This window comes from Bactrocera oleae, chromosome 2 (genome assembly GCF_042242935.1).
Source record: "Bactrocera oleae isolate idBacOlea1 chromosome 2, idBacOlea1, whole genome shotgun sequence".
Lineage (NCBI taxonomy): Eukaryota > Metazoa > Arthropoda > Insecta > Diptera > Tephritidae > Bactrocera > Bactrocera oleae.
In genome coordinates this window covers 71,221,046-71,236,871 of record NC_091536.1, presented here as the reverse complement: position 1 = coordinate 71,236,871, position 15,826 = coordinate 71,221,046, and the positions used below count along the sequence as shown (strand labels likewise).

General features: G+C 37.1%; 2 protein-coding genes across 2 annotated transcripts; one reads left to right on the top strand and one right to left on the bottom strand.

Moving 5' to 3' along the window:
- Nucleotides 1–3,175: 3,175 nt before the first annotated feature.
- Spn100A (Serpin 100A) lies at nt 3,176–5,646 on the bottom strand. The gene is made up of 4 exons (XM_036368148.2): nt 5,447–5,646; nt 4,244–5,361; nt 3,891–4,181; nt 3,176–3,823 (listed from the first exon to the last, which is right to left on the bottom strand). Exons 1-4 carry the CDS (start codon nt 5,463–5,465, stop codon nt 3,314–3,316), a joined length of 1,938 nt encoding a protein of 645 aa, XP_036224041.2. The 5' UTR covers nt 5,466–5,646; the 3' UTR covers nt 3,176–3,313.
- A 7,684-nt stretch (nt 5,647–13,330) lies between these two features.
- LOC106623611 (cAMP-dependent protein kinase catalytic subunit 2) lies at nt 13,331–14,872 on the top strand. Its single transcript, XM_014243190.3, has 5 exons — nt 13,331–13,642; nt 13,712–13,941; nt 14,004–14,169; nt 14,238–14,515; nt 14,574–14,872. The coding sequence occupies exons 1-5, from the start codon at nt 13,439–13,441 to the stop codon at nt 14,788–14,790; spliced, it is 1,095 nt and encodes a 364-aa protein (XP_014098665.3). The 5' UTR covers nt 13,331–13,438; the 3' UTR covers nt 14,791–14,872.
- The last annotated feature ends 954 nt before the right edge of the window (nt 14,873–15,826 follow it).

Genomic DNA, 15,826 nt, shown 5'->3' with positions numbered 1-15,826 from the left:
AGCTCGATTCGATGCAAGTATTACGAAAGTTAGAGTTGTTAGTGTAGCAGTGTGTGCGGCGTAACGGGTGTCTACGGAGCTTTGCAGGTTGCAAATTAACAACCGCTAGGTAAAGAATTGCAGAGCGCCATCCACCAGAATACTTTCCAATGAATAAATGCGTGGACAATTACATAAATATATATTTCAATCGGCATATAGACACATGTGTTTGCTCACTTAATGATATCTCAAGGCAAAACCCTTAATTAATGAAGACACCGTATTCCCCCAAGATGTTCGGTACATATCAAGATCCACTGGGAATAAATATTTGCGCTGACAGAGTGGTAATCATAACTGACAACAACAGCAATATCACCTTTCACGAGTAACCACCATTTTTTCAATTCCCTCAAACGCACCTTCACCCTTTCGTCGATTGTCATATGATAAATAATTATTTCTTCATCAGAACGGAAATGAAATGAACGCGCGCTGACAAAGAGGTGATGTACACAATGTGTATTTAGTAAGCACTTTGGTCCTTTAACTTGGCTATGTGAAACACATCTGTATATTAGTTGTTGTACTGTATGTTAATACTACGAAGAATACTAGAGCGGAGTCTGTTGTTTATGTCAGTTTGACTGTCATTTGTGACAGTCAGTTGAGCTCATGTGACACACATACACACGCACTTACATTTCATTTATAGCAATTGTAATTTTGCCAAAGTGTAATTAAGAAATTCCTATTGTGCAAATGAAAGTAAAGAAAGAGCAAATGACAGTCAATGCCAAAGACAGATGCCTGCAAGGTGACTGCCGCACTTGGACAGACAATGAGCAGAAATGTTTGAGTAGACATAATAAAATGATGGAAAATTAAGGTGAATGCTTTTGTTTATGTACCTATGTATATATGTATTTATTAAATTGTATATATGTATATGCATACAAGTAATACATAACTTTTATATGAATCGAATTTAAAAGAGCGGTATGGTACGCCTTGAAACGATGGAGTTTACAGGTGTTGCACAAGCAAATCTTTTTTCTCTCACATCCATAACAATCCTGGACAGGTTATATTTCGAAATTAGAAAATGTAACCGTATGTTCCATACCCCAACAATTGATCAGAATATGGAAAATGCTTTGATCAATATTTTTTTCTAATATTTCACTATCACTAAATAGATCACTTAGCACCGAAAGCTGTGTTATGGAGCATTCACTAACTATTGTTTATAGATATTATTAAATATAGTAATTTGTATTATAATTAAGAAGAAATAAACGTTAGCATATCAACACAAAAAATTTCATATAAAAATTATGTCCAATAGAGGCTAAGCTCTGTCATTATGTTAACAGATTTTTTGAATCGAAATCACGAAAGTAAAAAAGGTCTTAAAACCACAACCGGTAAACAAAGTTATGCTACATTTCGCACACACCAATCGCTGAAAAATTTCGGAGATTAGCGAAGCAGTTTAAAACTGAGTAATAACTACGCCAATAATTTCAAATTCTAGGGCTCTATTTAGCTGTTTTTAAATAGAGAGAAGCTAAAAATAGTTTGTTTCAAGGTATATACATTGTGACTAAAAAGTTTCCGGAAATTGTAAATCAAACGAAAAATTTGTAATCTTTATCAATATTAATTTTGTCGCCATCAAAATATGCTCCTTCTGAAGCGTTACACATTTGCCACCTCTTTTTCCAATCATCGAAACATGCCTTGTAAGCGCTGTCCGCGAAGCATGTCTACGACTGTTTCTCGACCATCCTTAAAGACTTTGTACCAGTCGTCGACTTGAGTTTTCGATAGAATAAATTCGCCATAAGCCTTTTCTAACATACGCAACGATTCCGCACACGAAATTTGGTTCGAAACACAAAGTTTGTTGCATATTCTTTGTTCAATATTTTTTTCCATTGTAAAAATCCCAAAATACTACTGAGGTCGACTGATTTCAACAGCTGCTGCAAACAAACTGGTTGACAGATCGCGCTCATTTTTGGCATACTATTTACTAACAGTGCTACCAACTTAACAAAACAAAAAGTGCTCAAAAAAAAAATAAATATTCAGCGCGGGAAGTTTAAATGACAATTTCCGGAAACTTTCTGGTCACAATGTAAGCTTATATAATTCTGTTTATTACATTGGATTTTCTTTCTTGCTGTTGGCTTGTGTAGCATATTTCTCAAAGAAATTCTAATAATCAACATAAATCAAATAATTAGTCACACTCACAGCGAAATATTAACCCTTTTCACCACATTTCTACACCAAAAATGTAACAATTTCCTTGTTGGCGCTGCGGCAAGTTTGCTGGCGTACAATTTGACTAATTTTAATGTTTCCCCACGGAGGCATTTTCTTCATTTGCCCAGTTCCGAAAACTATTAATTTATGTATTGTAGTAATTTGGAGTTTCTTAGCAGGAATTACAAGCTTACTTGCGCTCTTGTATGGGTGTGTGGGTATGTGTTTGTGGTATAAATTATAAGAAACGGCTTACTGTTACACACATTATCCAAACTCAGTGTTAGTTGTCCAGGAAATTTCATATGGCTTCCTTGAATTTACCTACATGTGTGAGCTCGTAACTGTTTCAGTGCGCTTTGGGCCATTTTCACAACTTTTCACCATCAAATTCGTAACGCAACATGCCATTAAGTTATATGTCCACCGCATTATAATTTATCGCCGCACCTTACATAAATGTTTTCGCTAGTAACAAACAGTTATAGAGTGAATAAAACCGGTGTTAATGTGTAAAAGTGAAAATCCCGAACCGTATAGACTAGTGTGCCCTGTCATTAAATCAAATAAATGCGTTAAATTATCAGAAACGGTGATTAAGAATCATGTCTGCTATATACATACATATATTTGCTCGTTTTCTATGTCTTGCCACTGTAGACCCTTGTTCTGTAGAAGGCATTTTCAAACAATTCACATTCCACACACATCTCAACTGGCACAAGTAACACGACGCTCTACAGATTGGTCAAAAGGCATTCGAAATTTGAAATTAAAAAAAAAAAAGTAGATGCAACAAAACTTTGATCTTGGATACCTCGAACTTTGGGTCAAAACATATTTATTTTTTCCAAAAACCTCTGCAATATCAAAACATTCCATAGCAACGCCATCCTTTTCCAAAATTAAACACAAAAACTGTATTTTTTCTATTTTTTTATTGAAAAAATTGTATTGGACATTTTAGAAAAATGCATAAAAATGGGTTGATCTATATTCTGGTTATTACCGTTGAGTTTACGTAAATGTCGGGCTGGTTTTATATTCAGTTATACAATTATTGTTCAAACTCCACTTCAATGGAAATCGGCGGATCTTCCTTTAGTTCTGGTGTGTAAATTTTACCTGCAGCAATCACAAACTCTTCCTCGCAGTCCATTACGAAATACAAGAACGGACGATTCACTTCAATCGAATCGATATCTAGCGCAGCAGCCGTGCGTGCCAGTGTGTCGGAGGCGGTGAGTCCATTCTCACTGCTGCCGTTCTCGTCAACACGCACACTCACAAACTGCACCACTTCGTCTATATGCAGATCATTATCGGCAGATAATAAGCTAAGATCGGAGTCTTCCCTCGTAAAGAGCTTGTTCAGACCGATGCTCTTCAACATGGCTTCAGAACGTGAAGTTTCATCGACTTGGAACTTAGGTATTACGAGCCGTAGCTCTTTCTTTTGTACCAGCGATTTAGCTTTCTTAATGTCTTCGGGTTGTAGTTTCTCGATGAGCGGTCGGAGACCCTCGGTCTCATTAGGCAGTACAATCATCATTGCATATTTTTTGTTCTACGTAAAATGATTAAGGCATTAACACTTAAAGTGTGGTGTGTGCATAATATCGCTTTCGTCTTACCTCGTATGGCAAACAGATCACTTTTGCATTTAAATGCTCCAATTCGGCGACATGGAATGTACCCTTGCTTTCCATCATGGGTACTTTCATTGCGTCCTCTGCCGTCATAAAGAAGAAGCTATCTTCTTCCGAACTTAATTTGTTGAACGGTTGTGCCCAGAGGCCGGCGAAGTAGAGACCATTGAAAAGCAGCATTTTGGTTTTCGAACTGGCCTCACGACCAGTTATTGAGTTAGCGCTCAATGCGTGCGCTATGTCTTCCTTGCGGAAGAGACTGCGGGCACCCAAAGCCTATTAAAATAAAAATAAAAATATAGAACTGTATATATTTGGCTGCATTAAAAGTAATTCACCCTTCGGACCGAGCTTATATGCGACTCAAGCGCAATCATTATCTCGCCTGCGTTTTTGTTCGCTGTATCGAGTGCGCTTTCCAGCTTTTGCAGCGGCAAAGAAACCTTTTCGGGTTCATTGGAGTCCAACACTTCCTGTATTGGTATAACACCATCGCTGTCATCGCCATAGAGCTTTTGCAACTTCTCTCCAGAATGCACAGTTTCATTGTCTTCAAAATTTACATCCTCCTCGCGTTTACTAATATCCTTGATAATTAGCGTGTCTTCGTGTTTGGGTATTTCTGCGATATCTGTTGCTTCACTTTCTTTCAATTGTTCGCTCGCTTCATCGATTGTGCTAGTGCTTGCTGGAATTTCAGCTACTTTCGGTGGTTCGACATCAAGTTTCTCGTTCTCTTGCTTCTCTGATTGCTGCTTCTTAATCTCCTCCAATATAGCTGGTTTCTCCACATACTGCTTATCGTCGACAACACGATCGAATTTAGACGCTTCCTTATCGATCACTTCCTCGCCGTATGTATCAGCAGACAGTGTCTCTGTAGCAGCGGCAGCCAATTTAGCATCGGCTCTTAAACGCTTCAAAGTCTCAAAGTCAACAACATCTTTGCTGTTGCTCACAGAACTGGTCTCGACGTCCAACGAAGTGTTTGGTTCATTCCAATCATACTCATCGCTGTTGATGTCTTTAACCATGACAAAGTAGTTGTCGCGTACCAACTGCTTGAACTCATCGCGCGCAGTGTTGTTGCGATAGATGTACAACCAGGTTTGGAATGAAGGTGCTGTGGAATATTCTTTATTCTGGTAGCGCGAGAGTATGCGTTGAAAGGAAGCACGCAATTCAGCACGTTCGACGGGAAAGCCAAGCGTCTTGCTGAACTCCTCATATGTCTCGCCTGCCGCACCCTCCGCTAAGATAGCCAGTATGGAGCTGATGCCCAGAGGTGAATAAACTTGATTGGAGTCGATATCCACATTGAATTTCAGCATATTCAACGCGATCTTCTGCGAAGCGGCACTAGCGAAGCGCTGCAACGGCAGTTCGGTGCTTGCAGCAGCGTCGCCATTCTGTGTGGGCAGTGCCACCGCGAGTGTGTAGCACAAGCACGAGAGCACTATAATTAAAAGATGCAATCAATGAAACAAATTCACCTTTGTGCAAGCAAGAAACACCAAACTTTCTATCGCTTTGAAACTTACACACAATTTGAATTTCCATATTAGCTGTGCTACTTTCTAAAACTCTACTCCCTCTAAACCCCTTCAAAGACAGCTAGTAACTGTGTATGTAAATGCGTTGGCGAAGCTTTCTACCTTTTCCTTTGCTGTTGACCAAACGAATGCCAAACGACGAATGAAGCACTTTGTCGTAGGCCAAAGAGTTTTAAGAAAGCCAAGCGTTGCAACCATTCTACGACACAGAACTGAGCAAGAACATGATACGGCTGGCTGTGTTAAATTGTCAACGCCATTGAAGAACAGGTTATGGGCAATAATTGTACCATTGGATACAGCCAGATGTATATACATAAATATATAGTAATATTTATGTTACGCGGTAGAGAGGGAAAAATAGTGCCAAACAATTGTTCATTGCATTAATTAGGAAATATTGTGAAAAGGCTTACTTGATAGACAACAAGTTCCTCTAGAAGATCCAAATATCTCATATACCCACCTAATGCAGAGTGCTGTTAGATCCTTTCAGGCTCTTATTGAGGCTATGGAAGATATTTAACGTAATATTTTAGAGATTCATAAAACATTGTTACAAATTCGAAATTAAAAAGGCTGACTTACAATATATAAACTACTAAGGTTGTATGACACTATGGAGTACTCTTGATATTGGTATTTTCATTGAAATTTCTCAAAAACGCAAAGACGCATAAACAAACACAAAATTTAATAACCACAGTCTCTCATATATTTTTAATTCAAATTATTCCAAAGCTCAAAAACTATGTTGTTCTGTCAAAAACTCGAGGGGCTAGATAAACCATTGGATTGTAGTTTTGACTTGGCGGGTTCTCAATTCAAAACGTTGTAGAAACCTTAAAATATTCCGTGAGAAGAATTGAAGGCTTATTCGTTTGTGTTTCTCGTTCTGAAAACAATCGAATTAGCGGCTTTTTGAAGCCACAATTTGCGTATACTTATCATAATATAGATTGAGCAAAATTAAATAATGAAAATCATATCAAGATATATATATGAATGTCTATAACCTAAAGGTTAGTAGTGAGGCGATGGCGCACAAATAATATATACGATGAGATTTACGAAGCCTTGTAAGTGTCGAATTTTGCTACAATTGTGTCTAAAGAAACGTGTGAGTTCGTCATAAAATTGCTTCGCTTCCAAACAACTTGACGCGAGAACATGTTTTCTCTTATGCAATTCGCTCTTCTGCATGTGGTTAATGTTCGATTGACCATGATAGCCCACCTAACCGCGGAGGCGCAATAAATTATCGCGCATTCAAGCCTAAGGAGTTGCTGTTTGTCTAATGAAAGTGGAAGTGCAAATCATCAAAGTACATATAAACTATTTATGTACAGAGATCTGTATGTACTCGTACATAAATAAAAGTTTGGAAATTACGTATTAATATGTACTTATAGGTATATGTAAAACTGGCATAGAGTTAAATGTATGTATATACATTTTTTTTTAGAGTCAAATGCTATCCCAGTTGAAGTCAAATTAAAAACAAGAAACATTAACTTCGGTTGCTTCGAAGCTATAAGACCCTTCACATATACAAAAGGTGCCTTAGAAGAACTTGATTAGGATCGTTCAGTTTGTATGAGAGCTATATGCTATAGTGGTTCGATATCGACAGTTAAGACAAATAGGCAGCATCCTGATGAGAAAAGGACAGGTGCAAAATTTCAGATCGCTATCTCAAAAACTGAGGGACTAGATCGTATATATACAGACAGACAGACGGATAGACAAACGGACATGTTTAAATCGACTGATCATTTATACTTGTATATATATATATTTTATAAGGTCTCCGACGTTGCCTTGTGGGTGTTACAAACTTCGTGGCAAAATTAATATACCCTGTTCAGGGTATAACCAAAAAGCACTCAAGACATGCCCAAACGCATAGGAAAATAGGTCAACGTCAATAGAAAAGCTAAAGCATTTGACTTTCTAATGGGCGCAGCTCTCTGTGGCGGAGACAATTAACGCCAACGCGAAGAACAACACGAAGCCGTTTCGGTTGTTCAAACGTGCTTTAAATCGCTGATTGACGCGATAACAAAATGCATGTGTAAAGCTTAAAAATGCGATTAGAGTTAAAGTTGTAAAGAATGATAGAAATATATACATATGTGTTTGTGTTTATTACAGATTGGAGGCCATAAACTGCAATTTATGGATTTCTCCACTGTTTTCTCAACACAACAAATGATTGCCGATTATTTCACATTGCAGAAAGCACACTTCAATTGTAAATCACCGAATGTGTCGTATGTGGGTTTGGACTTGAACTTCACTTTGCTGCTGCCAACTGTCGCACATACCAACAACAACAACGCCGATTAACCCAGTTACTATGTAAATTAGTCAGCCAAGCCAAAGTCGAAGAGCCAACAAATTATATTCTATGTAAACATGTATGTTTGTATGTGGATAAGTAGAGCGTCATGATTTGAGGCCGCTGAACCCGCCAGGCGAATCGCGTGTGCTTTATTTGTCGCGTCTCAGCTTTTTCGGTTTACTACTATTTTGAATAACAATTTTGTTTATGTTCTTTTGCATACATTGTATTATTATATTATTCATATTTTTCATTGATTTGTCTCGCCTTCTCTTTTGTTGTTTATTTTCGTCTCGCGCTTGAGCGGAAACGGCGCAAAGAGATCAATTTTACAGAGCGTGAAGACTTCTGTGCCGCGTTAGCTGAGCCGTACGGCTTACAGAGCCACACATTCACATTCGTAGCAAAACGAGTTTATCCACTTGACTTTGTGCGGAGCGGTGGAGTGCGTTGATCGCGGTAGGCAAATGGGCATCTCTAGAATATCGCACGATTCTGTGCATTGAAAAGCTATAGTTGTTAGAGTGTAGTTGTTGCTTTGCATGAGTGCAGCGAACTTTTAAATCGAACTATATACACATACACATTTACGCATAAGGGTGGACCTTATTTGTGAGACATGTTAAAAATAGCATATGATATATAATAATAACTAGATCAATACTAAAAGTACCCAAATTCTATGATAAGCAACGTCGAGAAGTATTAAAAGTTCAAAAATTCATTCAAAATGGCTAGAAATTAAACCGAATTAAATTGAAAATACTGAAACAGAGAAATATTTTATGAAATCTTTTTTATGACTTGCACGAAGATGAGATTAAAGCATTACTTTATAATTAACAAAACTAATGTTTAACCAAAATCTATAAAATATAACTTGTTATTATTGAAGAAACCGGTTAAAATACCTGAAATGGTACCCAATTACTTTAATCGAATTCAACCAGAGAACTTTGTTTTCGAAAGTACTTTCTTTGACGAGAGAGCAGCGTTCAAAGCTAGCAGGTCAATGGCAAATAGAAGCCTTTTCAAATTCCATCAGACATTAGATCGAAATGATCACCAACATGGCTAAATTGATAACCTTCACCTTTGGAGATAACTAGGTAACTAACATGTGGCATACAAAATTCTTTTTATTTGTTAGGCGCGGTTTTCACTATGTCAAATTTAATGAGGAAAAAATCAGCAAAAATTAGAATGTTGTAGTGTCGATGTAAAGTATTGATTTAAGCCGGAAAAAAAATGTAAATCAATTTTCATAAGAAAGTGCTTTTAAAATCATTGCAGCTAATAGTTTGACTACGATTGTCATTAAATTTGACAAACTGAATACCACAGATCAAATCGAGATAGGTTTACAACTGCAATTCACACACAAATCTACAAATAAATTGTTTAAGCTTAAGACATCGCAATGAATTCACTCAAGACAAACAAACAAGCTCGATTAAGAAAACCGATTAATTAAACACTAAAAACTTCAACATCTTAATTTTTCAGATTCTAACTCTAATGTGGAACTCGTTTTTGATCTGTTTTATAGCGTTTACTACTTGCAATATCAAATATCTGAGATAAACAATTCTCATTCTTTGTATTCCTCTGTTCTGCAGATATGAACGAATTTGATACCACATGTTCACTGAGCTCGCTTAACGTAGCAGATCATGGCTACAAATAAAGCTTGTCAAGAAAAGAAATCTAAAATTGGTTTAGTTAAATTTCAGGTCAATGTTGATGCTATATTCATTCAGGCGGAAAATCTAACTATGAGTTTAATGATTAAAAACTCAAGTGGTCCATCGAAGCAATTTCGTAAAGAAATATTTATTTGTAATGATTTATATTGCGCATGAACGTATGCATGTATTTGTGTAATTATGTGCACTTCAAATTGAGAAAAATTGCAATGCGCTGTCATCGCTTCGCAAATAACTTTCTGCCGAGAGAACGGTATAAAAAGACAGTGCTTACATTAGAGACATTGGCGAAAGTCATTTTTAACTGGATTCGTTGCGGTGCGTAGGACACGTGGCGGCTCTATAAAGAGATAAACAAACTTGCGCCTGAATGCCGGTTGAGTGCTTGAACGTGTGTGTTGGCACATGCGAAACGCTATACCGTTAATAATAAGGGAAAATAATAATATTGTTGTAGGCGAACAATAAAGGTAATGATAATGATGAGTATGATAAAAAGCAGAAAACAAAAAAAAAAACTAAAACTACACATTTGCTATGCACACGCACACCGACGCATTGCATATTTGGCAAATGACAATTGCTTGGTGAGGCATCGGTGGATTGAGATGCGCAACAACCCTCAGAGCAAAGCAGAGGTGATGTATGGAAATAAATAGTTGACTAATTTTTACGGTAACCACTTGAGTGAATGCCGAGGTATATTTTAAAATTCCACACAATTGCCCTTCAAGGGTTGTTTGGCCGTTCAACGGTGTTTTTATTTCACTTCAGCGACGAATTCAATGCGCAAGAAAAGATTTAATTATTGCGTTGATTGCTTTGATTGAGTGTTGAATGTTGAGTATGCCGATGAGAACTTTTTCGTTGATATTTTGTATGCACTTGTGTGGGAACCAAGTGCTGAAAAAATGCATACGATTTGTTGTCTTGTGAATATAAGGCTTTGAAAAGGAAATCTCTAATTTTTGTATGAAATTTAAGGTTTTATTTAGCATAATTTTGGTAAAACGATTTAGTTTAGGTTAAATATGCACCGTTTTCTTCCATAATTTGTGGCAATTTTGAAGACTAATTCGTAATGACACTCTCTTAGAAAGTCTCGTTTCTATTGGAAAAAGTGGGATACCACCAGGAAAATACAGAAGTACCAGGAAAATCATTCGCCATAGTTAGGAACAGTTAGTAATCACTTGGTTTCAGATTCGGACTGTAAGGTGGTTGCATAAGAACCTTGCAACCAGCTGTTGTCCAGTCACTTCCGATGTATTTGACCTGACGTTGTTCTGATGGAACATACTTATTTTTATATTGGTCCAAGCTGATCGCTTTTTGGCGATCGCTCCCATGGGAACGTTCAATTATAGGCAGTATAGGCCCGAATTACGAGTTTGGTCGACAGCTCAAGTCCATGATTGCCTGCCAATCGCACCTAACACATATGTAGCAAAACTATGCTGGCCTTCAATGCTGGCTTTTGGTTTGCGCAGGCTCACCACATTACCGTTTTCGTTTGGCGTTGTCGTAAGTCACCCACTTTTCGTCAGCAGTCAGAAATATGCCGATTTTGTTGCGAGTCAGCAGCGTTTCGCGAATATTTTAACATAATTTAATTCAATTTGATGCGAACCGGCTCTAACTACACCCACATATGCAGACACCCCATAATTGCCAACACCTACTCAATTTACACGGAATGTTTATGAAAAATTCATTCTTGAATCCACTTTCTAAATCCATAATCGGCCAAGTGCAGTAGTCACACTTGGACATTCTGCACAAATTGTATTTTATTATCAAGTCCAAATGTCGCATTGCACTCTTTTACGAGGCGATTTTTCGACAACAAACACGTACATAACTCTTTTACTTTAATACTTTGCTGAAACAGCTGAAATTTTCATTAGCCGAAAGCATTCAATTCGTGGGCACTTTTAATTCTCACACACCCAAGCGCATTTCCATGAGAGGTAACCGACACACACACACACACACACATCCACACACTCAAACACACAGTCGCGATTGCTTGCGAGCACTTAGTATGTTGCCGGCTCGTAAAAGTTTTACGAGTCTTCCTACATTCTGCATACGTGGCAAGTGCAACAATGTGTGGTAATATGAAATTATCAATTTGCTTGAACCAGCACAGCAGCACAAAGTGTTGCACCCACTTTTGTGGCTAATCCAGATGGATGCAAAATTTGCATCCGGCACCTAGAAATTTAAAATATATTTACTCGTAAATATTTATGAATGTATGTATGTTTTTATATGAGGAGAATTGAATGTAATTTACGGTAAATAAAATTTATATAGTTTTATTACCTTAATTACAGTTAGTGAGTATACGTACGTACATAAAAAAGGGAAACTAAGCGGATGTTTGTAGACGAATTTCCATAATTTTTTTCTAGTCCAAGTATATACTAGAAGTCATGCTCTTTTCTCATTTGCCAGCCGAGAGATTTAAGTGTTTGAAAGCCAATTAAGTTAAAATCTAGAAAAATGCATTTATAGCATTAATCGCCCAAAAACATTGATCGAATCAAGTTGAGACGCAAGCCACCAAAGTGAAAATCTACTTATGTATCTAATGTAATGTCGCATACCATTTTTTCCCCAAATTCCGTCGAGAATTGAATTGAAGAGATGACTTCCACAGGTAGTAAAGACCAGTCTCTCTACAGCTGGAATTAATATCAAAAACAAGAAAAAACGTCAACTTCGGTTGCACCAAAGTTATAATAGACAATTCACAAATACAAAAGATTACTTAGAAGAATTTATTTTGAACGTTCTGTTTGTATGACAGCTATATGTTAAAGTGAGTTTAGAGATTGCACTATTGCTTTAGGCAATAATCGATGCCATCTTTCATAGAGATATCTCGTCAAATGAAAACCTTTTCCATACAAGCACTTGATTATAATCGTTCGGTTTGTATGAAAGCTATATGGCATGGCGCTTCGATATTGATAGTTCCAACAAATGAGTAGCTTCTTGGGGAGAAAAGGACTTGTGCAAAATTTCAGACAGACAGTCATGACTAAATCGACTCAATTCGTCAATGCTGATCATTAATATATGTCCTTCGGGGTGTTACAAACTTCACGGCACATTTTATTTACGCTGTTTAAGGTATAATTAATTTTATAAGTTTTATATAATCTTGGATGTCTTGATGGACTTAAACCTACATTATTTTCCTTTGAATAGAAAAAAGGCATGTGTTGATCGCAGGAGATCGAAAAATAGAAGAAGTATCAAAGTATGGAACTAAGAACTGACGTTTTAACTGAAAGATCAATAATAATCTAAACACAATAATCAAACACATTTGGATAAAAAAAAAGGTTAGCATAACTTACTCGAAAAAAGTATATCTGACGTAATGTTACGAACTACCACGCGCTTGGTAAGACCGTTATGACACGATAAGATGAACATCAGAATAGTTAGAATAGGAGAATTTTTCTTTATCAAATCAGGTTCTGTAGCGAATTTGTTCATGACCCTGAGTGTAATGAACATTTGTAGCAAAATAATTAATAATGCTTTGCCTTTACCGTTAAACATATGAAATAGAATGCTTTACGAAGTTATATGCTTCGTAAAATAAACTAGCCACCTCGTATTCCAACTAAAAAAAATCTTTATTTTTTTTAGTATTTGTCTACATTGGATTAAATAAATTCCATTATGTTTCTAGATTCCATTGCCATTTTTAAATGAGTTCAACTCATAGGCTAATACAGCTCAATAACATTTAGAGTCAATAAAATTATTGTTCTGCTCATTTCTGGTAAAATGAGCATTTAAAATGTCTCAAAAACAAAATAAATCGAAAGTCAAAGAAACATAAAGCAACAACAGTTTGAAAACTTAAATAAAAAAAAGCAGAACAACGGATTCAGCAATTATTTTCAGATGCAACACAATAAAATGAACAACCAAACGTCTCCGAATAAGCAAGCGTTAATTTTTAATCCGGTTGTTGACTACGAACTAGTGCTGAACCTCTTCCTGGAAGAATTCAATGGGCGTTGGAACAATGTGCAACCCTCACTGGAGACCGGACTCGAGGGCTATGAAGAAATAACTATACTCGGCTCGGGCTCATTCGGTCAGGTGGTGAGTAGTAAAGAGAAATGATTAGTTAAAGCGAACGCTTTGACTTCGGCAACGATTTAATCACATCAGGCATTGTGCAAGGATAAGTCCACGGGCGATTATTATGCAGCAAAACTTATGTTGAAAGAAAAAATTGTCAAGATGAAGCAGGTTACACATGTGCATAATGAGAAACGGGTGCTGGCCTGCATCAAATTTCCCTTCCTCATTTGGCTGGAGTTCTCTCGAAAGGACTACGATCTGCTCTACTTGGGGCTGCCATTTGTTAATGGCGGCGAATTATTCACATATCATCGCAAGTACCATGTGTGCCCCCCACCAGCCCATTACATAAATAAATTGTGATCCTTTCCCCCTTTAGAATGCGCAAGTTCAATGAAAAGCATGCCCGCTTTTACGCCGCTCAAGTCTTTCTCGCCCTGGAGTATTTGCATTTCCTGCATCTGATCTATCGTGACTTGAAGCCCGAGAATGTAATGATCGATAAAAATGGTTATATCAAAATAACGGATTTCGGATTTGTTAAGGTCGCTTATATCTAAAGTCATTGATTCTTCTTCTTTTTTGTAATACTAAAAGTCATGTCGTTCAGCAGAAAGTAGAGACGCGCACTATGACGCTGTGCGGTACTCCTGAATACCTTGCGCCCGAGGTCATTCAATCACGTCCCTATGGCCCGTGCGTGGACTGGTGGTCTTTTGGCGTGTTCATTTACGAAATGGTCAATGGTTCGTCACCCTTCGCGCCCTTCAATCGCGACATAATGGTTATGTATGGCAAGATTTGTGAAGGCGAATACAAAATGCCGCAGAGCTTCAGTTCCGAACTCAAAGACTTGGTTGAAAACTTGCTGCAAGTGGAATTGTCGAAGCGGTGAGTGAAAGAGAGTATACGCATATTATGTGTCTTATTTAAATTTTGCTCACCATAGATTTGGCAGCTTAATCAATGGCAATAAAGACATCAAAAATCACGACTGGTTCAGATCCATCGATTGGTTTGCGATACTCAACCAGGAAATGCCAGCTCCTTACGTGCCACAAATTGGTCATGCTGAAGATTTGTCTAATTTTGACAAATACCCGGAGTTTAGGCGTGGACCGAGATCAAAAACATGTCGCTATTGCGAGGCTTTTGCTGAATTTTAAAATTATATTTTCTGTTTTTGTTTTTATATTTGCGTTTTTAACTCAATTACTAAATACTTATTAATTACACATATTAAATACTATGGAGTTCATTGAAAAATATGATAGATAGGTATATACACATACTCTTTTTTGTTTTATGAGAACATAAAATTTGTTTCTGTTCCTACAGCGCCATGATTACACACCGTGAGAGGAAAACAGAAACTACGCCAAATAAATTTCATTGGCTCTCTAATAGATCCCTCGATTCCCTTATTTGGCATCATTAAGGACAAATTCATCACCCTAAATAAATATTCTTCATTGGATATATACACATTGTTGACGTCTATCGAATTTATAAGGTTTAGTTACAGAAATTCTAGTTGATTCAGTTCAAGTAGTAATCAGAGAATTTAAAACACACAAAACGTTGTTATTCAATACCCTAAACAGACTAAATTAAGTTTGTCACGAAGTTTGTAACACCCAGAAGGAGACACCGGAGACCATATAAATGTGCGACGTGCTCAGTCGATTTAGTCATGTTCGTCTGTCGTCTGTATATACTTGTACATGAACATGAACTCAGTTTTTGATCTGAAATTTCGCAGGCATCCTTTTCTTTGCAAGAAGCTGCTCATTTGTTGGAACAGCTTTCGAACCACGCATTGCTGCCATATAAACTGAACGAGCGAAATCAAGTACTTGTTTGGAAATTATTAGATTTTTGACGAGATATCTTCAAGAAGTTTAGCGTAGATTGCCTAAGGCAACGGTGCAATATCCGAAGAAATTGTTCAGATCGGTTCAGAAGGGTATTATAGCTTCGGTGCAACCGAAGTTAACGTTTTTTCTTGTTTTTCATTTCTTTCAGCCGAGTTGTTCAAAATGTATCTTTACTGACATTAAGGAACACACTGCTATACTATACCAGTATAGCCTGGAGACTTTTTATTTCCTAAAAAACCAAAATAAATTCAATCCATGCAGATTTCTTCTTATCTGTCATACAATCAGTAAAATATTGGTTCATTATTAGTTCCCTGATTTG